The 24,479-nt window shown below is 38.0% G+C and overlaps 2 protein-coding genes across 11 annotated transcripts in view; both read right to left on the bottom strand.

The window, feature by feature from the left end:
• Nucleotides 1-433: 433 nt before the first annotated feature.
• Nucleotides 434-16,777, bottom strand: espnlb (espin like b). Its single transcript, XM_052129315.1, has 10 exons — nt 16,484-16,777; nt 14,860-15,050; nt 9,888-10,074; nt 8,980-9,162; nt 8,722-8,836; nt 3,246-3,373; nt 3,021-3,153; nt 2,460-2,581; nt 2,062-2,235; nt 434-1,951 (listed from the first exon to the last, which is right to left on the bottom strand). Exons 1-10 carry the CDS (start codon nt 16,775-16,777, stop codon nt 434-436), a joined length of 3,045 nt encoding a protein of 1,014 aa, XP_051985275.1.
• Nucleotides 16,778-17,501: 724 nt separating this feature from the next.
• The window catches only part of kif1ab (kinesin family member 1Ab), a 43,776-nt gene continuing 36,798 nt past the window's right edge, over nt 17,502-24,479 (bottom strand). For all 10 annotated transcript variants that reach the window (XM_052128528.1, XM_052128527.1, XM_052128530.1 and 7 more), the window contains 4 exons: nt 24,288-24,401; nt 23,818-24,010; nt 23,457-23,575; nt 17,502-20,037 (listed from right to left, as the gene is read on the bottom strand). In XM_052128528.1, coding sequence (XP_051984488.1) covers nt 19,995-20,037; nt 23,457-23,575; nt 23,818-24,010; nt 24,288-24,401 — 469 coding nt within the window. In that variant the 3' untranslated portion in view covers nt 17,502-19,994. The remainder of the gene's footprint in view (nt 20,038-23,456; nt 23,576-23,817; nt 24,011-24,287; nt 24,402-24,479) is intronic.

Genomic DNA, 24,479 nt, shown 5'->3' with positions numbered 1-24,479 from the left:
CCTGAGAGGGTGGAGGAGTGATCGGGGACCTTTTGATGGTGCATCAGAGAACCGGTGAGTGAGAGAGGCGGGTGGGGGGGTGTACGTCATGCCGGGAGCTCCCCGGCCTGAGGGAACGCCAGGAGGAGTGTAGAGTGGAGGAAGGCGGGGCCCCAATCAGCCTGATGGGGGTGCGCAAGGGATAAAGGTTCGAGAGAGAGAGAGAATTACAGGCAGCTGGTCTGTGTGTTTATGTGTGTGTATTTTTGGTTCAGTTTATCATTAAACTATTATTTATATTGCCAAGCTGGTTCTTGCCTACTCCTTTCCCTTATACCCCTTTACACTAATATCAAAAGAACATATTTTTGCTAGTCTTACCCTTTTCTGTCTTCAAAGTTTCTTAGTATTGTGTTCATATCCAGTATCAAGCCCATCATAACCATCACAGCATTCAAAAATCAAACAACTCAGCTTCTTTCTCCTTCCAGAAGGTGAAACTACGATCAATATATTTACAAACTTCATCATTACTGAACAATGAGAAGTCATTGCTTCCATCTTTGCTTGGATGTACCCTATCCTCTGGTATGGGGTTCTCTATTTTAACCTTCGGCACGGCTTTAACCTCAGTATGGGAATCCTTCACAGAAATCCCATTTTCCCTTTTCCCAAAATATTCTATTTTGATGTCCTCAAAACCATCTCTCCACTCACGTCCTCCAGCCTCAATGTCCCGGAGGACAGCCCGGTGAAAGTCTCGGACCATCTCCCAGGCAAAGTTCCCGACATGGTCAAAAACCTCAAAGCATAACAGGTGCCTCATCTTGCGCTCCTCAGCAGAGAGGTCCTGCTCTAGAATGTGAAAATAGCCAAGCATGAAAAGGTCAAGGGTCAGGCTTTCGTAAGCCACAGGAGCACCGTCCACACGAGGCAGGAACTGCTCAGGTGAGTAAGTTACACGCTTCCTCTGTAGGCTGCGGATCTGACGTGAAGGGACCCCTGAGGCAATAAGTTTCCAGTTGCCAATCATTTTGTCTATTGCAGTCCTTTGCCTGTAGAGATGATACAGTGATCTGGTACCTGGCTTGGACACCGGAGCTGTAATTCCTTCACCTGTCAGATAGGTCTCTCCAGACCTCTGAGTGCCAAGCTCTTGTTTAATTTTGGCTCTCATTGATATTGCATATGCAGACCTTTTCCAGTGGCTCAAGAAGAGGACAACAATGCGCTCCTTTCGTAAGGAGTTGGTTTCTATCACTTTAGCAGCTTCATTGCCAGGTGCTTGTTTGCATTTGATGCCATTGTCATTAACATGATTTAAGTCAGTGCTTTGGATCATCTCCATGGACTGCTCCTTTTGATTTGGTGGAGAAGACTCCAGTTTTTGCTGCCTCGTGTCTGGATGCGGTGTGCTGTTTAATAGCCCAGAAAATGGGTAGATGTTACCCATCTGACTCTCAAAGTTTGACCTCAAATTTCTCACAGAAACTCCAGACTGCTGGATCTCCAGTACTACCATTTGTCTTCGTTCTCTGATGGAACTTTGCCTCTCTGGCTGATATGTGAAAACTGATAAAAGGTCTGTGTTTGGTATTTTGCAGTTGCCATCGTCGCCATTCGTTTCTGTGAGGTTTGACAGGAGCAGGGACATGCTCTTCACTATATTTGAGATACGATTGTACCACACGGGAAGAGGCAGAGATTCTTCCATGTTTGGGTGCTGGTGGCACTGGGTGTTGACAGTGTTATTAACAATGGGAGCGGGAAGGATGGCCTTGAGTTCGTCTGCCAGGCGGGCAAGTTCAAGTTCGTAGGCCTGACATTGTTTCTGAAGGGAGATGGTTTCAATCTGTCCCTCCAAGTAGACCAAGTCATCTTCAGTAAGCAACTCTCCAAAGGGGCCCAAGATTACATTGTGGACTTGGGAATACCTCCAACCATCCACCTCCATATTTTTACCAATATTGTCCTGTGTAAGATGGAACAATGATGTATTACACAAAGTATGTACTCAGATTAACATCTTATATTGGCTGACAGTGTAAATGGCATTTGGGAGGGGCTTGAGCAATAACTTACTTTTCTACTCTGGTCGTTCTCATCCTGCAGTCGAGCCTGGAGCTTGCGAACCATAACCTGCCTCTTCCATTCAGCAATGGGCCTCCCTTCCCCATCATGAGTTGGGATCAGAGAATCAATGTCAGCAAGGTTTGCTTCGAGAGCTGAAAGGGGAACAATTCCATTCTCTCCTTTCTGTAAACACATTCATACAAAATTAACCAGCGCTAATGTTACTTCTAATGCTATCACTATCGATCACTAGTTGTGTATAAACAGGTTCACTTAAAGTCAACTTGAAACAGCATTTGTTTTACTTTCGTAATGTGACAGTATTTCTGAGTGTCAATTGGGTCAATTTTGGTTTCAAGTTGACTTTAATGTTATGTCTTAATAAATTGTCTATACATATCATATACATTTACTGTTTGTCCAGTGAAGACCGCTGTGATTCCTGCTTGTCTCAGAGACCTCATGGACTTGTGAGCTAAAATTGCCTCCTCTTCTTCAAGGTGCTTCTTTATGTTGAATGAGGTTACGACTATACAACCAAAAAAAAACTTACAAATTGTTAATTGTAGACCTTTTTGGCAATAAAAGATCTAACAGGCATTTTTGTAATGGTAGCAGCTAGGGATTGGGAAAAATTATTGATGAACAGAAAAATGCTCCCCAAGTTGAGTCTGGTTCCTCTCAAGTTTTTTTTCTTTCCCTGCACTAACTAACATCTCATGGAATGTTTTGGATGGTGAGACGAAGAGAGAACATATTGCCACCCTAAAATTCTAAATGCACCCCCAAAGATTACATTGTTGTACTGGCCATGCATAACTTTCTGTAAAGCTGCTTTGAAAAAAAGGTTTATTATGAAAAGTGCTATTCAAATAAAAATGACTACACTTGAAAGAATGTAATAATCTTGCCGCACCCAAACATATGCAATGTTTTTGTAATTTCCTTATAGTGTCATGCAGCCACACCTGTAGAGGCCACTTGCATGTGTTGAATGGTTCCAGACCCAGCTCTCCTAGCCTGTAAGGAGACAGGTAATGCAGATGAGGCATCCAGGCATGGTGCAGAGACACGAGGCTGTGGAGGTACCTCGTTCACCGGCTGCTAGGAACACCAAAAAAAAAACAAAGCGAATGAGAATATGTGTGTCCTGTCGTGTTTTTTCATAAAATTAGTCTGTAATTAAAAATCACCTTGTTGTTTTCCATCCTGCGTTCACTTGACAGGTCCTTAATGTCCTGGTAAGGGTCAGTTGTGCTAAACAAGGTCCTTTCTTCCTCTATAAGAACAACATCTGGTGGAGGATAACCATCTGCAGACTCTTGCTGTAAAGCAATAAACAATATTTAAAGGTTATCTCAGAACATTGTGTTTTTCTGAATTTAAACAGTAACTTCCTCATAATGGTAAGTGGCTCCAAAACACAGGTCTTGAAACACAATGTACTATGTGATCTGTTAAAAGGCACAGACCCCAGGGAGAGGATAAAGTCATGAGAAAAGTGAAACACGAGCTCAAACTGTTCAGTATAGCAGACCTCCCACTTAGTTAACAAAGGAAAACTGCCTATAGAGTTCAGTCATCTGATAGGATGGGTCAAATGACCCATACCTGCAATTGCAGTGATTGACTTTTCTAATGGCTAGTTGTGAACTATTTTCATGCTTTCACAGCTCAGTGACATCTTTTTCCAGTTTTAATATCCCTAATAATGTGTACCAAAAAGCTCATCAGCAGAAAATTAAAATCTACACTTTAATGTTCAATTTATTATATGCATGTAAAGTATTCATATACCCATGTATTAGAAAGCCATAAGGACATAATTTAACTGTATAATAATTGTAGCAACATTTTTTATTGCAATTACTTGTGACACTAAATCATTTTTCCATAATTAGTAAATAAAGCTTCAAGGGCAAAACTGATGGTCTGTTGTCTTTGTAAGATTTGTTTTAAACTTTTTTCTTTACTTTGAAGAACCATTTTAATGCATTCTTTATATTTTCCCACTGTCAGCCTTATTTGATTATCTTGATATCTTGATTTTATCCAACAGTTTTATGATTAATGGGATCACCCAACAAAACTCCAAAAACATACAGTTCCTCAGGCAAAGAAACAATACATGCAATATTTTTTTTACTAACTATTTCAAATAGCTTTAATAACTATTTCAAAGATAATTTTCCAGGCAGGGTTTTTTTTTTCTTTTTTTTTTTCTTTTTTCTATTGTATTAATGCAGAAGAAATCCAACACATTTAGTAATGTACTTCACATCATATAACAAGCCATTGCTGTGTGGTAGAATTATCATAAAGAGGGAAGGAAAAAATTGCATTACTAAAACTCTTACCTTAAAACATTTTCAGATGTAATTTTGGTTTAGAATTAGAAAAATAAAAGAACAATGATGCCTATCTTTAAAAAGTCATCTGAAATAATTTACAATACAGGACACACCTTCACCAGTCAAGTCTTCACAAGTCTAACAGCTGAGTGTAATGGGAGCAGACCAGCACTCCTCTGACAATCACATCAGTGCTGTGGCCATCCAGTGGCCAAAAGCTTAAGGATCACTACACTATAAACAGTTCACTCAGACAGGAGGTCTTCATAGTAAAGTGTTAATAATTAAAGGGTGGGATTAGGTGAACAGTTCTTCCTTAGACGTGTGGATGTCTAAAAGATGTGTGTCTACCACACTCCTCAATACAAACATAAGTGGTTGATTCACGGAGACACTTACACTCTTACACAGAGTTTAAGGAGAATATGTTTTGTTTTGTTTTGTATTATATCCGACAAGTTCCCACTCCCAAGGTATCAAAACTATAGTCACTGACTACTGACTAACTGCTTGTTTAGCACAACATCAGCCCACATACTGTTGTGCACAACACATTTCTCGCCAGCTTTGTGATAGATTGACATGAGTAACTCTAAAACAGGAGTAAAATGCCCTCTGACAAACCAACTGACTGCATTTATGGGCCTCTGACACCTGAGATGGTGGATCTCATGATGCCTTGTCCCTGCGGCTCTAGATCTTGCACTTAGAAGGGCACGAGTGATAGCCGAGAGGTTCCTCCTGCGCCAACCAGAGAGTCCAAAGTGTCTTGAAAATCAGCCCACATCGTTTTGATAAGCCATCGCTATGCTATCAAAAGAAAGTTATGATGCTTGCATATTTCCACTTCATTTATGCACTAATTACGTATCTGATACTCTTTGGGATTTGAGTAAAAGACTAGGCTGAGCTGAAATATAAGTACTTCATTTAGTGAGTTATCTGGAGATTACTGGTGTTTCACATGTTATGACAACGTTAGAAGTCTCATCTCTAAGCTCTCCTTACTGGACCTGCACAGTGTTGCCTTTAGGTAACCAAGCATTTTCTTCTCTTTGCAATGATAAATGGTGCATCGTGTTGAGGCTGCACATTTTTGTTCTGGAAAACTGCCCTGAGCAAATATAGATTATTAGATTTATTTATAGATTTTTCACCAATCAAATTTGTTAAAGAGGGTAAACTTCATTTGATACCAGTTAATCATTTAAATAACTTTTTTAACATAGCATTTAAATAAACATTTAAATTGTGCAAATAAGATTGTTGTTTAGAAGCAACAATGAATGAAATAGCTCACCTGTGCAGTGACGTCACACATGCAGGTACAATAGAAAACATTGCACTTGTCATAGTTTATGTTTTTATTTTTATTTTATTTAGATAGTTCATAATTAAACTATCTACCTTTTTATTATTATTTTAAGTTAAATTTAGGTAAAAAATTAGCTTGAAGACAATTCAATTAGACTGTATCAAATAGCAAATAAAGTATATTACACAAATTTTATTGTAATAAAATTGTTTAACAGCATTATTCATTGTTGATTTCAACTATTCTGACATCCAAAAAAATGTTACTCATTAATTAAATATTTAATTGAAAAAAGAAAAAATATAATACCTGAAACTATTATATACAATTATAATTTTTCAAAATGTTTTTTATTCCTGGATTTATCCCATGCATGACAACAAGAAGAAACCTAGGAGTAACGAAAACCCTTGTGAACACTTTTATTCTCAGCACTTGTGGCTCAAATTATAATCAGATGATTAATGCCTCTGTTATTAAGGGATTAGGGTATCTGTTCTACCTTATGAATAGAGAGTTACTACTGGTAAAATCCTACCTTATACATCCAATAAATAATAGAGACCCTCTTCATTAGGGATGACTCAGTCCACCATGGTATGGTGTTTCATAAATGTACTTTAATATGTGTTCCTTGTCCACTATTATGTAGCATGACTCAGCCAACTTCTACGTCCTTGGCTCAAATATATTCAAGCTGTAGAAGTGATGGAGTTTTTGCCAGAAGGTGGCAGTGACAAGTTTCCATCACAAGATGGAGAATTAACAAAACGGAGACCATCAACTGTTCCTGCATCTAAATACGCATAGTTCCCTGCTACTCAGTATGCAAAAAGCAGAGCATCAAATGAATAAGATGTCTGAATACTCAGTATTCATGATACAGTAGGTGAACAATATCTGGATAACGTACTGTATCTGCTGAGATCCCTGCGATTGGCTCTTTTCAAGTGTAAGTGCTACCAACAAGTTTTTCCTCGTGGTTAAATTGTAATGTTTAACAACACTGTTCATTTTTAATGGCTGTTTTTAAGGAACACATGGGTCAAAGGACTATGCCAACATGAAGGATATAGTAGCTTATGTCCGGAAATGTATTTATACTAGACACATGCATATACCTACAAAACATGATTCAGCAATGGTCAAGAAATTCGTCGAAGTAAGCACATACTTTGAAAGTGCGGGTTTCGGATGCAGCCCTGGAGTCATCAGCATTCAATGGACCCTTTTCACATTTCCAGGTTTGAAATAAAGAATAACAGTTTAGCAGGCTTAACGTTTATAAGGGTAAAGAGTATACCACAGCAATTTTTATTTTTGCATTCCTATTTGCTCCTATAGCAAAAAAAAAAAAAAGCACTTTTCGTTTCAAAACCTAAAAAAAACCTAAAGGGAAAAAACAGAGAGACGTGGATTACGGAAGTCAGCATAGAGAAACAAAGCACAGTTACATTTTCAGCTGTATTTGAAACCAGATCGTAGTATTGTTGACTAGTTTATTATTATTATTATTATTATTATTATTATTAATGCCAGGGAAAGGTGGGAAAAAAAAAAATTACGGTGAAAAAAAAATTTTGTTTAAAAAAAAAAAAAAAAAAATCTCTCCAAATTTTTTTCTCTCTTCAAATTTTTTTTCTCTAGCTTCAAATCTTTTTTTCTATCTTCAAATAAATACATACGGTACCAACCTTGGCCACCAGGTGCCACTATGTAATTTCAACTTCAATTTAAAAGTACTTCATTGGCATGATTTACGTACAATATTGCCAAAGCATTAATACACAAAACAGATAATGACAAGACAAATAATAATAATAAAATAAGAAACTATCAGTAAACATGTAATCTTATGCTTTTAAGGTTTTCTCTGTTGCTGTATAGTTGAACAATATGTGTATTATTTATTTAAGGGTTTGCAAACCTTAATCAAGACAAAATCAGGTTACGTATGTTTGATATGGCATTCGTTGTGGTGTAAAAACTTGAGTTATTTTTTAGTTTGAAATTGTTGGTCTTTCTAAACACGTTTGCTCAGTGTTACATGGTGGAAGCGAAGGAATTTATCGAGGAAAACGGGAAACATGGGGAAATGATTATTATGTCTGTCCTTTTGAATTACATCTGGTAAAGTTAATATTAAATATAAATAATTTAATATAAAAATATAATATATTTAATATAAAAAAATTATAATATTAAAATATATTATTATAATTAAATTCCACCATGAAAGTCTGCAAATGACATCCCCGTTCAGTCACGAGGATTTAAGTTATAAATTATCTTTTCGTTTAGAAATTAGATTACTAATATTGTTACACGACAACGAATGCCATATCAAACATATGTAACCTGATTTTGTCTTGATTAAGGTTTGCAAACCCTTAAATAAATAATACACATATTGTTCAACTATACAGCAACAGAGAAAGCATTGAAAGCACCTGGTGGCACAAAGTTTTTTTGAAGAGATAAAAAACTACAAATGACTAATTACTTCTCTAAAAATTACAATCAGATTACTTAACTGATTACTTTATGGAAAAGTAATCCCATTACAAATTTCTAAATTTACTTCTAAAACAATATTCACTGATATTTTCTCCTAGTTCAATATTGCTGTCCCTTCAGCTGTGACAGAAACACAAACAGAGGTATATATGAACATATTTCATGTTTATTTCAAGTGTATTCTGCATGAATAATTATTGATTTAGAGTCACTTGACTTGATTTAAAGTCAGTATCTGTAATCTGATTACAAGACTTTAATTGTAATAAGTAGTTATATTACAGTAACTAATTACTTCATAATCAGATTACACCCAACACTGTTTAAAACACAGCTGACCATGTCATATGTAAACTAAGGAATTATCAGCTAAAAAATGTGGATTTGTATAAAAATTGAGGGAAATATGTTAATAAAAATCAGCTTGATGTTTGTTAAATTGTGCTGAAGAGACTACTAATTATCTTACATTAGTATCAGCAGCACGGAGGAAGTTGGCACAGTCATGATAGCCATTGTACTCTGCCAGGTCCACTGCTGTAAAACCATCCAAATCTCTCTCCACTGGACTGATTTGATTATTCAGCAGCACTCGGCAGCACTAAAGGAAGGAGAGATCAGACCTTTCAATCAAAGCCTCTTTGACTGCATTTCAAACACTACTTCAGCTGTACAATCCTCTGAGCATGAATGATAAGGATTTGTGTTTGAAGCATAAGGAACAGTAGCAGTTATGAGGGTTACCTCCAGTTCTCCATTCTCAGCTGCATCGTGCAGGGGGGTCCCACCCCAGTGGTCTTTCAAGACTTTTGCTCCCATTATTAAGAGACGCTCCACAATGCGATGATGGCCCTCGCTAGCGGAAAAGTGCAGTGCTGTGGCCCCATCCTTATCCTGACAGGACAGATCCAGATCTGTGAAGGAAGCCTAAAGATCCATATCAGAGACAGTGTTAGCTATAAGCACTAACACACCATTCTAACACCAATGACTATGTTTACATGCACAAGGAAATTCCAATATTTATCAGAATATGGTCATATTCCAGTTATGTAAACAGCATTTACCTGACTGCCATAACAAATATTCTGGTTTCTATGAATTTTCCAGCATTTGTTTGTATTAATCAGAATTTTGGGTCATGTAAACACCTTACTCAAAATATCCACCGTAACTTAACATTCATCTATATCTTATTGTTGGTGATATTAGATACAGACAGTTGTGAAAGTCAAGCAAATTCTTTGAGCAAGGAGATTCAATACATATTAAAAGAAACGTTATAGCCTACATTTTGCACTTTGTCACATACTTGTTTTAAAAACATGGGTTTACTGTATTTATTGATTCAATTACTGATCAAAATCAAGTGCAGCATAACAAACAGCAAGCGTTTGAATCTCTCCAGAATTTCCTCAAGAGAAAAGAAGAAAAATAAAATGCAAGTCTTACTTTATTCAGAATATAGAGAGTATGTATAATTTCCATTTACTCTATATAGGAATATTACAATAGCTGTGGATCATTTAAATGTCTTTTTTAGAATAAATACTTAACCAGAATATTGACCCACAGTGTTGAATCAACTGCATTGGCAGCAATATATTCAATATAACCTAAAAAACACAATAAATGGATCATGAGTAACTCACCAGCCAGACCACCAGGACATAGTGTCCCATGTGAGCAGCGGCATGTAGGACACTCATGCCATCCTTGGCCTGCAGGTTAACATTTGCTCCACAGTCCTTCACCAGATATTCAACCACATGTAGATGCCCCTCCTGACAAGCCAGATATAGTGGAGTGGCCCCAGTGCATGTCTGCCGGTCCACACACCTAAGCCAATAAAACATATTTTAAGACTTTAAACATATAATGACCTGTAAAGGAAAGCGTTAGTAACAACTCATTTTTGTCAATTATACTGAGGATACTACTGTAGGTCTCTTTTGTGGACGAGGGATTTTCAACCTTTCTTCTGCTTGTCCATTATGAGCTTACTCCTCTTGCTCACACTGTTGACATTCCATTTAAACAACTTGCCATAGACATACGGTACATGAAATATATAGACCATAGCTTCCTGTATTCAGTGTGACAATTGAGCCTGTTTCTGAGAGTACCTCATTCCAGTTTATGGTTCAATACACAGTTGTCATAAACTAACCTTAACTGTCAATAACTGTGTGAGCTTTACATGCTTTTGATGTGACTATGGAAAACATGGCTTGGCACTGTGGTTTGGCTTTAAATGTCAGATGTTTGGTTTGTAAGTGTCCTATACGTTTTACAGCTTTTAAACTGTCATTTGTAAGCACTTCAGTACATACAACACACTGGACGTGGTTCGTTATATAGCATAATGTACATGAATCCATATTTTATGTACTGTTTGTTATGCTGTTTGTTGTTTTGTCTCATCTTTTTCGCTTGAGCTTATGTCTAAAATGCTAGCCTAAAACACTAGCAGTGTTTAGCTACTGGGGTACCTCAGGGTTCAGTGCGTGGACCTCTCTTCTCCATTTTTATGCCATCACTGGAATGACACACAGATCTACTGCTCATTCCAGCCTTACGATCTTACAGTAGCTTGGAGACATTTCGGATTGAATGCGAGGCAGTTCATCACAGTTTCACCATTCAGCTAGACACAGCAACGATTCCAAGTGAAGTCAAATTTATTTGTATAGCACTTTTCAGTACAGGCGTTGTTTCAAAGCAGCTGTACAAGAAATTACGCTATAACAGAAAATGAATTAATATAATGCCAATATTAGTTATTTAGTTATTTATGATTAGAATTATTAGTGGTTAAAATTTGTAAACTAAATAAGAGTTGTGGGTCAATGGTTAAACAAAATGATTTTGTATGAACTATTATTTTTAGTATTAAAGTCCTTGAAGTCCTCCTGAATTAAATGAGGAAATACACACATAGATGTGTTATCCTTTGTTTTTGGCAGATGAAGGCTTATGTTAATGGTTAATTCATATTGCATGTAGTTAATTTTTGTCAGGAGAATGTTGACCCTCATCTGACCAAGTTGATATATGTATCATTCAGTGAGAAGCACCGCAGTCTGGCTTTGGTGAACTACATCCTGAGCCCATGCTTCAGACAGTGGCTCATGAAGAATACCATGTCTGTGAGTTTGCATCAATCATCCTCTGTCAAGTCCATCTTAGTAGACTGGACACTTAGTAGACTGGACACTGTGTCTGGCTGGCACATGCTGCAGTTGGTCATCATCACTCAGCGACACAGTGGGAGTCAGGTATCCGGCAGGACAAGAGATGGATCTGTCAGGCTCTGGTAACCTCAGGATATAATCCAGAGGTTTATAAAATTAGCATAGACGTCATTCACTTTAAACCAGGGTTAAAGAATAGGAGAAGTATTTTGGGTTCCGACAGACCTAACTAAAGCAGCACAACTATGAACTGAGGGATAAATTAGGTGTATGAGTGGCTAAATAGATGAGTCTTTAGCCTATACTTAACCTGAGAGAGTGTGTCTGAGTTCAGAACACTGCTAGGAAGACTATTCCATAGTTTAGGAGGCAAATATGAAAATGATCTCCCTCCTTTTGTGGATTTTATTATTCTCTGTATTGTTAGCAGTCCTGAGTTTGGGATCGTAGTGAGCGTGATAGATTATAGCGTGATAGAAGGCCACTTAAGTACTTTGGAGCTAGACCATTCAAATCTTTGCAAGCAATTAACCGAATTTTAAAATGAATACGAAACTTAATGTAATGCCGATAATATGATCATATTTCTTTGTTCTAGTGAGAGAAAAACAGCTGCTCCATTTTGAACCAACTGAAGTTTATTTATGAAACCTGCAGGACACCCACCTAGTAATGCATTACAATAATCCAGTCTTGAATGAATGAAATGGCATCAGAAACATATGTCGTAACTTAGCAATATTTCTGAGGTGGAAGAATGCATTTCTACAAATATTGGAAATTTGTTTTTCAAATTTTAGATTCCTGTAAAATATAACACCAAAATATTTTGCTGTAGATGTTGACATTACATTACATCCATCAAGAGTCAGATTATCTTTTAGCTTCTTATTTTTTTAGATTTTTTTGTTCCAATAATTAGTATCTCTGTTTTATCATAATTGAGTAGAAGTAAATTTCTAGCCATCCACTTTTGTCTAGTTTCGAAGAAATATAAAGTTTGGTATTGTCGGCGTAACAGTGAAAGCTAATTCCTGGGTCCTGATAATATCTCCCAGGGGGAGAATATATTGGGAGAAAAGAAGAGGCCCTAAAACTGATCCCTGTGGCACTCCATACTTAACTTTCATTTTGTTTCTCATTTACACAGACAAAGTGGTAGCAGTAAGAGAAATAGGACATAAACCAAGCTAATACCTACATGCCAACATAATTCTCAAGCCTGTCCCAGAGTATGTCATGATCTATGGTGTCGAAGTCAGCACTAAGATCTAAGAGCACTGGAAGAGAAATGCAGCCGCAATCAGATGATAAGAGCAAGTAATTTGTAACTCTGATAAGTGCAGTCTCTGTCTTATGATGGGGCCTAAATCCTGACTGAAATATATACTATTTCTCTGTAAAAATTAACATAGTTGGGAGGACACTCCCAAAAATCTTCAACATAAATGGGAGATTTGAAATCTGTCTATAATTAGCCAAATCTCCTGGATCAAGCTATGGTTTCTTGATAAGCGGTTTGAAAACTGCATGTTTAAATTCTTGGGACATACTCTAAGGTTAATGAGTAATGAGTAATATTAAGAAGAGTTTCTGAGTTTATAGGAAACACCTCTTTTAGGAGTTTAGTCAGTAAAGACTTATCAATTGATACATTTTATGTCATCGATACTGCAGTGCACCAGTTGATATTTTATCAGTGCACCAGTTGATACTGCTGCAACAGTGGCATGCTCGAAAGTAAACATTTTCCTAAGCATTTGCTTACCTTACAGGTATGTACAAATGTAATTTTCATGTTTTCCTAAGTAAACTTTTGCTTCCCTTGCAGGTGTGTACATATGTAATTGTTATTTTTTTTCTAACTAACCTTTTGCTTCCATTACAGGCATGTAAACAGTTATTTCTATTTTCACCACAGATGCTCTCAATTTCTAAAGTTCAATACCTTTATCGAAGTTCATCTACAACAATGGAAGCACAGCAGTGCTCCCAAAGGAGCTCCTTTACTCCTCCAGTTTGAGCTTTAATACTGATGCAGCAGTGCCCTCAATCTTTTGTTTCCTTTACAGGTGTGTACAAATTAATTTGTTATGTTATCCTAACTAACCTTCTGCTTCCCTTACAGGTGTGTACAAATGCAATTGTTATGTTTTCCTAACTAACATTTACAGGTGTGTGAACAGAGTTATTTCTATTTCCTCCACAGGAACTCTCAATTTCTAAGTTCAATATCTTTATCGACATGCATCTACAACAATGGAAGCAAAGCAGTGCTCCCACAGGACCTCCTTCACTATGCTCTCAAATACTCAACTCCACTGCCATAGCAGCACCTTAACTCTGCTCCCGCTGGAGGCCCATTTTACTCTACTGCCGCAGCAGTATTTTACCATGCTTCTGCTGAAGCCCTTAGTCTTCACTTTACGTCAGCCGCATGGAGTGCCTTCCCAAAAAGAACATGCTCATGTATGTGATTTTACAAAGTTTGAGTCCACTTGTGAAAATGTTTCTATTTTGCATTCTATTTTAATCATGTATTTTTCATTACAAATTATATTGTTATCATAACAGTTTGAGTGAAAATGGGCAAAACCTGGATGTTGAAATCTATGGTTACTGTAGTAAAACCAAGGTTATTTTTACTACGGTAAGGTTATGTTTAGGTTTAGGGTATGATTCCGTGTGTCTGTGGGACTCTATGGTGCCCATATACTGTATGATAGTATTTAAATAGTATCTGACACTATTTGACTCAGGGTGCAATTATTTGCAGCAGGGTTGGGGTGAAAAAAATATCTGCCACTGTTTGCACTTAGGTGTAAATAGCATATACCATTATTTCCACCAGGATGCAAAAAGCTTCTGCATTTTATATTTGGGAAAACCATTCCAATACAAGTCCATTAAAAATCTGTAAAAAAAAGAAATTTTGTGAAAGTTTTGTCATTTGAGTTTTTGTAATAGTTGTGACAAACTACATATTTACAGAGACTCAAAAGCCTAATTATATCTTGTGAAACAAGTAATTCTACAATATCCATTGCCTAAATTAACAAGCCAATTTTGTTTAAAGCACAATGCATTAATTTCAATGAGGTCTCATATACCTCTGTGGAGTATAGATCTTTTGCATCTTTAAGTAGAAGTTGGTGTCTGTGGTGAGGTAAAGCACTGGTGTGGACATGTGGCAGGTAAGAGGCTCCTCATGTATTATAGAGGACGGAGCCCAGATGGTGGGTTTGACATGTGTCAACTGAGCTTTCCCCAGCCTCCCTGATGAGCAGCTCCTAAGAAATGGCAACATAACTCTAGGCCCATTGTCTGTCCCTGTCTAAGCATGACTCATGCTTTAGCCCAAAACACAGCCGTATGGTGATTGAAAGTGTTTCAGGCAATCGGAGAAGGGGTAACTGTTTGTGGGTCTCACCGTGGGGAGATGGATATGAGCAGTTTGATGATGGTGAGATCTCCACTGGCTGCTGCATAATGGACAGGCAGAGCTCCACAGTCTGTCTCCACCTCAGTGATGCCTCCTTCAGACAGCAGCCACTGTACTGCCTCCACATGGCCAAACCTAGCAGCCAGGTGCAGGGCTGTTGCTCCCTCACCATCACGATCCTGCAAGCAGAAATAGAGGCATAAAATCAGCATCCATTACTTGGTCATAGGCATAGTAATGAATCACAATGACCTTTCAGTACAGTGACATTCCATTATGTTGTACTGTCATTGACATTAAAAAAAGCATAGCTTTCTTTAATCAGATTGATAATCCATCATCAATGACCTGTGTAACTGACAATAAAGGAAACTGACATAGCTCCCCATCCTCAAGAATATCAGCAATCCAGCTGTCAAATGTTATTTTCTCCACTATATATCATTAACATGGCAATTGTTCAATCAAAGTCCCTTTGAGGCCCTCTTAGTAACATTACATTTGTAATGGCATACTATTGTACAAGAACAGCTACTTGAATAGTTAAAGACTATTTGACAAGATTATGTTTTAGTGATGAATTTCAAATCAGCAATTTCTTCAGCCTGAGCAAATGAAAATTACATGACTGGCGAAAATTTTGCAAAATAACATTCTGTGGTTCATGACATGTATTTGCGGCAGTTTCAAGGTGAAATGTCCACTGTGTGGTGCTAAAAGTGAGAGCGTTCTCCAAATCGGATCTATTGAGTTTTAAATAAACAAAACTGACCTCCCTAGCCTAAACCTTAAACCTAATTTAACCAATAGTGTCATAAAAATTAAATGTGAGGGGGGAAACAGATGAGGTTTTGAATGTTAAATTTAAGGTTAATAATGTTTTTCATGGCGATGACACTATTGGCTCACGTATCAGCTCGAGTGAGCTGCCGCTCAATCAGTTGAGCTATTGCACAATTTGGTATGCTTGAAAAATCGTATAAATATTGTTGGGTGTACAATGCAAATTTTATAATTTAACACTTTACAAGTCATGCACTTTAGCTAGAGTGTTTTAATGTCAAAATAAATCATTGTGTGGGAAAAGCAAGAGTTTATGAACTGAAAATCTGTCGTTTAACTTATGGTTTGTTTGAAAGGGAATCAAATTCATTGCTGTTTAATACTTTCACTGGCTATCTGCGATCCATTCAATGAGCCATTTAAAAATACATTTGCAAAAATTGAGGTAGAGTAACATGATTATATGAGACCATGTTTTTTTACTTCTCTAGCTCAAATCACACCAACAACTCTAGTCCAAGCATGCATATTCTAGAGTCAACAAACTAAAGGTGGGACTTCCTTCCCTATAGCCACCATATTGAGAGTTACAAAGTCTCCCATTCATTTTTCTTTGAGTGATTCATCTCCTACCCCTTATAATGTATCTGGTTCAATGTATTGTCTAAGTGGCATATTGAACAAAGGTGCCTCAGTTTCTTCCTGGGAGGCAGCAGATGCCCTAACCCCACCCCCGCCCTAATCCTATCTATGTGGAGCCTGTAAGGCTGAGTAGTCGGCCAGAAGCAACGCATGCCACCTTCCACACATTGCGATCTAAGTTGCTTACCTCAATCCCACAAGTCCCCTGTTTCAACAGCCATTGCAGCTCTCGGACATTCCCAGTGGCAGCAGCATCATGGGCTGGAGTAGCTCCGTTCCTGGTGCGGGTGTGGCAGGAAAAGCAAGCTTCTTTCACCAGAAACTGCAGACAGTACAGTTGCCCACAGCGGGCAGCATGGTGGGTGGGTGAAGCTCCCTGGGCATCTGCGATGGTGGGACTGAGGCATCCAGAGACATGCAGGACCCTTAGGGCCTTCACATCCCCCTCACGAGCTGCTTGGATGGCTTTGTGGAGCACCATGCTATACCTCAGCCAGCCTGGAACAAAAGTGGCAGGGGTCTTTGGGCTGCACCCAACTATGTCTCTTTCTCGCTCCCTCTCTCCCTCTAAAATGATACCTGAGCTTGCTGACAGATGCCCATGGGAGAGATCGCTTGTGTGAAAGATGAAAGGGGTGGACAAGCGGTGAGCCAGAAATGTAATGAGAGCCTGCATGTGAAAAAAAAACATCTGCTTCTAGCTGATATGTTTTGCTTAAACCAGATACAGTACAACAACAAATTAACTAAAAGTTTGAAAGACTTAACTTGTTCAAGATAGCTTGAAGAGCTTGTTTAGCTGCACAGCCAGCTGGTCTCCCAGCCTGACCAGTTTACAAGTGCCCAAAATCCCTCTAAAAGAAGAATTCCATGGAACACAAATGGAGATGTTATGCCAAATGTTAGCCAGTCACCATTCACTTTCATTTTATGGAGAAAAAAAAATCCCTTGAAAGTGAATGGTGACTTGGGCTAATATGTTGCCTAACATCTCCTTTTGTGCTTCGTGGAACAATGTCTATACAGGTTTGAAAAAACATGAGTCGGAGTACATGCTGACAGAATTTTTGTTTTTAGTGGACTGATCTTTTAATAGGGAATTGGTCCTTCCATTGCTACTTTAACAGCATCCACTCTATCGATTATATTGATTTTGAATTGCTACTATCATAAAAAGAAAAGTCCAGACTTGAGCAATGTTGCGCATTTTTCACATTTATTTCACACCCGACAAAGTTTTAAGTGTCCACAGACATTAGAAGACACAGGTCCAACACTCAAATATCTTGAGCACTTGAGTACACTACAGTATAGTATTATACACAGTATTATAGTATAAAGTGGTTACAGCTGTGTGCTAGATCACAGTTGGGTTTATATACAGAGCAAATCAACAGAAATATAGAAGCCATTACAGTAGATACACTTAGTTCATATTGAGATCCATTTTTTTATTATTATTATTTGAAATATTAGGATGGATGAAGGATATTTATTCAAAATGATGCTTGAAAAGACATAATAACATAAGGGATCCATTGAGAGTGAGAGATAAAGACACATTATCAAGTTCAACTATAAACCCAAAAAATTAGATTTATCTGCAATTCATCTTGATGCATGTTGACAAAGTCCTCTTGAATGTCCAAAGCAGGGATGCAAACACATCATGCTCATAGTCAACTGTGATCCTTGATTCCGGTAAAATAATACAACTGAATCTGACGTAACTATTATTTTTATGTAAATGCTACTCATACTGTATGGAGATACATTTTATATATTTCATTTAAATGCAGAATAGATATGTACAGCATGCTATCATATACTGTACATAGCATTATCAAAAGCAGGAATGGATAAAAAAAAAAACTTGATCAGGGCACTGGGAGGTATAACTGTCAACATAATGTCCAGAATCCAAACATCTGTTTCTAACTAGCATTTCAGATCCATATCATTGAACTTGCTAAATCCATCAAGGCATTACCTACATGCATAGCTGCTTATGAAATAATTTTGAGAGGTATAGGCTAGTACTGCTATCTAAACAGGCAATGTTCAGAACTGATATTGCTGTTAAATTTGTGCTCTTTGGGTTGGCTGGCCCATGGCACAAAACATCAGGAGGAGGTCTAAGACAGCAACACATGGCATGAGCAACATACTAAATGGCTGACTGACCAATAGCATATAGAACAGATCTCTGAATTTACAGTATCAACAAACGATATAGTGGCCTCTGGAAATACCTCTTTAAGATGTAACTATCATTTAAATTTCCTCATAGGAAACACAGCTCTTCTATACTTTTACAGTCTCTTTACAGCCGCAAAGCAAAGGGTGGACCAAAAACAAGGAACATGGGTATGCGTAATATAACTGAAACATTTCACATAAAATGAACGAAAAACAAAAACACTTTAATTGAGCTACTGTATATAAAGGTTTCTCTTGAACAAATCTGATGTTGACAACTAAACTTTTGGTAAAATCATTGGACTTAACATACTTTTCGTTATATACCTGTACTGTAACAATAAAACTGGATTTCCTCTTCCAAGAAATCATCTCATTGCCACCTCTCAGGAGAAACACCAAGTACGGGGTACTCTCCAAATGTTCTTGAAAACAAATATTCTGTTTTGACATGTAAGGCTGGAACGACTGGAAGATAGAAGCTATAAAATAGGAACTACAGTTACGTAAGATACAGTTCTCTTGAACACAGACTTCCTGCACAATACAATGTGATAGATGCGGTATGCTGTAATCTAAATAAAATCTCTCTTATCTAAAAGTTAAACGTGCTGTATTTATGTTCAGTGCATCGATAACAGGAAATTTATCTTCACCTCTGTCCAATTTTTGTGTCATTCATCCAAGCAGACAAAAGCTATAAATACAGATACATCAAATGAGTTAAAATGTTCTGTAGCAGCAGAGCTTTTGTGCAAATTAACAAAACTAACCTTAATAATAAAAGCTTATTATCAAGGTGTAAAATACATTTTTGTAACACACTTCAAATAGTGGCCTCTTAATAAATCATGTTTATAAAACATACAATGCTTAATAAACAAGTAAACATAATTATGTAATGTAAAAAAAAAAGACATAACAGATGAAAAAACACAAATAAAAACTTGGTAGAGGGTTAGTACAACTTTTCCCATGTCTAAGCTCCATCCCAATTCTTTCTTCTGCAATCATCCAAAAGGTCAACTTAAAAAAAACCTTAAAAGCTCTGTATCCCTTCAAACAGCACAATGACCATGGCAGCGTTTTCAAAACCAAGAGGCATCTACTGAAGCCCAGATAAAAGCACTTGACATCTATTCTGCAGGAGCACATACACAGAGCATTGTGTCGCATTTACAAATGAACTAATGCTGTTACAGATATGAGTGGGGCCATGTCTAAAATGCCATTCTAGTTTTTAGCAATGTCAGCGAGGAATAATACAATTGCACATTTACATTTGTAACTGACTAAATGGGGCCTATCACACACACATAAACACACACTCTATGTGAAGCTAGGCCCACAGTCTATGGTTGGCATGTTGGTATAGAAAGACCAAGGATTGCTGGGGCAGGCAGGCAAGTTGCAGCTGTGATGAAGTGGGGATTGACCTAATTAAATCACAAGGTTCTGTTAGTTATCTGTTTATGTTTTGAGCTAAGAAAAAAAGTGTTTCACATCCTCATTTGACCTGATTTTCTTCTGGAAAGCTTAGACCTGTGGGGAAAGAGAGAGAGAGAGAGTAGGGATTAATCAATGTGAGCCCTATTTACTGACCATACAATGGGTGCAGCTCTGTTCTGACATAAGGTAAAATAAAAAGAAAACGCAATATATTAACAATAGTGAAATACACAGGATTTAACCATCAAAGGCTGTTCTTGTCACTAAGTAGAAGCTAACTAAATTAGGCAGATGCTAACATATGGTTGGGTTGCGTGACATGCACTTTGGTGTAAGTTACTCAAAAATAGTGATCCTCTACAAATTACTAATTACTTCTCTAAAATTGTAATCAGATCACTTTTATGATTATTTTATTCACTGTCAAATTTATCACATTATAATTACTTTACTAGTTACTTTCTAAAACATTTTTCTGCTCAACAAATTCTAAATAATGGCTTTATTCCCTCCTTGTTTAATGTCCCATAAGAAGTCATACACTTAGCACAACACATTTCTGTACACGCCCTTCAGCTGTCACAGAAATGAAAACAGATGTACATATGAGCATAATATTGTCTACATAAATATAAAAAAATATATGTGTAACCACAAGTAATGTACTTAAAGTTTACTACTTAATTGAAAGTCAGTACTTGTAATCTGATAACAAAAATGTAAAATGCAATGTGTTACACTACTTATTTTTACTACAGTCATTTGATTATAGTAACTAATTACTTTTTAATCAGATTAAACCCAACACTGGTGAAAAGCAACTTCATCTTCAAAACCATGAATAAAGACTTAGCAAGGTAAAAAAAAAAAAAAAACGTTCCAGGCTGCATTAAATATAGGTTTACTTGCAATGAGGATGAAAATAGTTTGGCCAACCATAATGTATTTTGTATGGTGAATTTAAATGTGCCCTTGAGAGGGATAAAAGCTGACTGGAGACAGCAGTGTGAAAGAGAGAGAGAATTACAGACAGCTGCTCTGTGTGTGGTTATGTTTGTGTGTTTTTGATTAAGTTTATCATTAAACATTATTTATATTGTTAAGCCAGTTCTCGTCTCCTCCTTTCCTTTTATCCCCTTTACACTGGTACTGAAATCCGGGAAGGAGGAGGGATGCGCCATAGTGGAGTTCTCGCTGCTACCATCCACCTCAAAGGAGCAACCGCAGCCACCTGGAAGTGGAGGAACAGCCGTCGACCTCGAGAGGAGGAGGGGCTCCTAACCAACCACCTGGTGTGGTCCACCAAAAACACAGCAGGGCATTCTGTCCACCAGTGGCCAGAGGACTGCCTCCGATCTGCCCGAAGAGGCGCGGCTGTCATCCATTAGAGGGTGGAGGAGTGGCCGAGAACCAAGTTACAGCATATCGGAGAACCGGCGAGTAAGTGTTTTCTTTTTCTCTCTCTCTCTCCTCTCTCTCCCACTGCCGCTCCGTGCTGGCCTTTCCCTCTCTTTAAAATGTTACTGTGATTTTTGGGCAGTACTTGAGTTCCCGCTGTTTGCAAATTATTATTGTTGTTTCCCTCCCCGATTCAGGAAGTCGGGGATTACCTGCCGGCAGATGGGGCCGGGGAAAGGGGTTGGGGGGGGGGGGGTGACCTGAGAGAACGAGGGAGGAATGTGGCAGGGTGGCGGGTGGGGCCACATTCCTGAGGGGAAGACGTGCGCTTTTTACCCCCCATCAGTGTCCTCGAGAGTGTGAGACCTGGACGCCCTTCCTCATTAGTCCTGTGGCAGGCGGATTCGCGGAGAAATTCGATGCCGGCCCAGTACGTGTGCTAATGCACTGTACTGGGGTAGGTGCTCCACAAGCGCCGGTTGTCTCTATGTAACCCTGTGTGATGTATCTTCCGTGAGACGATTTCCACGTTGGTAAACCCACGTCTTGCTTGGACAGAGTCCCCCTCTGCCACCAGTTGCCATGTTTGTAGAGCTCCATCTCCTCTAGGTAGGACCTACCAAGGAGACTTCTCCACATGCGACACTGCTAAGACCATGTGATATATTTGCACACAATTGCCTCCCCTTTGGGCAGGCTATGGTCTCCACGGTGTCTTCTCCTTAGGAGGTTACGTGATGGCCAGGTGCGTTGGCTACGAGGCACGCAATGGTTTGCTGGTCTCGCACCACCAGTCGAAGTAACACAGTTCAGCTAGTTGTGGCGTTTTGTATAGGGACCCCTAGTGTCACTCCATCGACACAATGTCGAGTGACAGAAAAGGAAGGTCTTGTTTACTTTCGTAACCTCCATTCCCTGATGGAGGGAACAAGATGATGTTGTATCCCTCCTGCCACAACACTGAACTAACCAATGAAATGGCTGGGACCCTGTCTCGGCTCCTCAGCACAAGACAATGAGAACATGCTTGTAATTATACTTTTAAAAGAATAGTTATTTAGGCAATTAGCAATAGGGATTTGACATTTTATATTATCCAGCTTTGAAATCAATAATAAGAGAATGTCTCTAGATCTGATATAGGGATGTACAATTTGTACCTCATAATTATTCATGAGAAGGTGTGGTCTTAACCTAAGACAAGTGCTTTTTTCTGAAGCATGAGTTGAAGTGCATTTGCATGATGCAAAAGCAAAAAGTTGCATTTGACCGACACTTTGAAATGTTTGTTTGCAATGTGTTTTTTTTACAGAAGGGTGTCTAGAATTATGGACAGGTAGAAGAGGGCCTGTATGAAATATATGAATATGTTTTTTTTGTGTGCATTCATTTAGAAACTAAATTTTAAACTAACTAAATATCCTGTGAATACTGTATTTGTGGATTATATTAAGCACTTTCAATGCAGTTTATCAATTTCGGTGGCTATATTGATGGCTACATATTACATAAAATACTTAAGATACAGACCACACGTGCCGCTCTTTTAAAATTTAGGGACATAAGTTGTAAGTAGCACAATAGTTTTTGCCTTTGTCTGATTGGTGATCAAGAATATAATCATGTAATCCATAAAATTGTAACTATAATCTGATTACACACATTATAAAATATAATGTTATCCAATTACAAATTCTAATTTTTCTCATCATCGGTTACTACCCAGAACTGGTTGGAAATCATGAGATTAACTGTGATTATTTTATTCTATTGACTGTATTGAGGCATAGTTTTTAACTGGGCTATATGGCACTTTTTTCCCTAAGATGCTTGGGAGCGATATTTATTGTAAAAAGCAGTATACTGTATACTGTAAATACATCTGAATTTAATTAAAATGCTAGACTCTTAGTATGTTAAAATATATAGCTGCTTTTATGTTTTAGGAAGGGGGTCCCTCACAAGGGGATCATCATATGTGGGATTCCTTGGCATCAAAAAGTTTGAAAGCCCCTGACCTAAAACAATTAATAAATCTAAAGGGAGACTGTGATGTTTTAAATTTTGCTAAATGAATTGAAATTCTGATTGAACTCTAGGGGCTGTATTTGTACCTGATGGTTCCAGCCAGCAGTGGGTTGAAAGCATACAGCCAGTCATGCATCTCTTTGTCATTGCTGGCTTGGAGGAGAATGTTGCGGTGCTCAGTACACACAGCAAATGTGTTAGAAGCCTAAAAACAAAACAACAACCAAACCAAACAAAATCAGGTAAGATCTGGTAAGTCTTATCACAAAGCAAGCCACCTATCATTAGCTAACAGAAGCTAATTACATCCCTGCTGACAAGACCACCTTAAACTAAATTAAGGTGGTTATCTGGCCTTCCAGCCAGGCTAAGATGATTTGGTTGGTCTGTTTTTGCAGAAGGGTTTACTCAACGTATAACTTATACGTAGTAAGAAGTGACTCTCACCCTCAACATGGTCTGCTGATCTTCACTGTAATCCACCTGGGCAGATGAGAGGTTGATGATGGCTCTCTCTACACAGTCTCTCTCACTGCGGTACAAGTAGACGTATGGCCGCCGCACCACAATATAACGTCTGACCCAGCCACTGGTGTGTGGCTCCAGAAAGTTGAGATAGCCTTTCTTTGACACAATCGGGCTGCAATCAAGGACAAAATTATAATAAATACTGTACTGTATTCTGTTAATTTAAAGGGCAAGTAATAACAGGATACAATTAATGTGTCATTATATTCTATAATTGCATTTAAATGTAGTGCAAATCATTCTATAAAGGGTGCACTGTGTAATCTTTTTTTATGATGTGTTCTACAATATGAGAGCACTCTTGAACTTTATTACTATAACAGTGTAAATGCAACATAATTTTCAGATACTGATGTAATTATAGAAATATCCTATTCTTAGGAGGTTACCTGACACGAATCTCTTGGATATTGGGGATGAAGGTGCAGCTCCTGGGTTTTCTCTCGACAGGGCTGAAGGGGTCGAGATCAGGGCTCGAGGCACCAGAGTTTGTCTCAGCACCTCTGTAAAAATTACACAGAACAAATACTTTATTTTAGAAATGATAGGGATAGTTCACCCACAAATTCTCATGATTTACT

Source organism: Xyrauchen texanus, chromosome 6 (genome assembly GCF_025860055.1).
Source record: "Xyrauchen texanus isolate HMW12.3.18 chromosome 6, RBS_HiC_50CHRs, whole genome shotgun sequence".
In the NCBI taxonomy this organism is placed as follows: Eukaryota; Metazoa; Chordata; class Actinopteri; order Cypriniformes; family Catostomidae; genus Xyrauchen; species Xyrauchen texanus.
The sequence above is the reverse complement of the archived record's forward strand: the minus strand, read 5'-3'. Positions and strand labels throughout refer to the sequence as shown.

Coding starts and splice junctions, on each gene's coding strand:
- espnlb (XM_052129315.1), bottom strand. CDS start 16,777: ATGGTGCTCCACAAAGCCATCCAAGCAGCTCGTGAGGGGGATGTGAAG. Junction 8,837..8,979: donor CTGAGAATGGAGAACTGGAG/GTAACCCTCATA, acceptor TCCTTCCTTTAG/TGCTGCCGAGTGCTGCTGAA. Junction 1,952..2,061: donor AGAACGACCAGAGTAGAAAA/GTAAGTTATTGC, acceptor CATCTTACACAG/GACAATATTGGTAAAAATAT.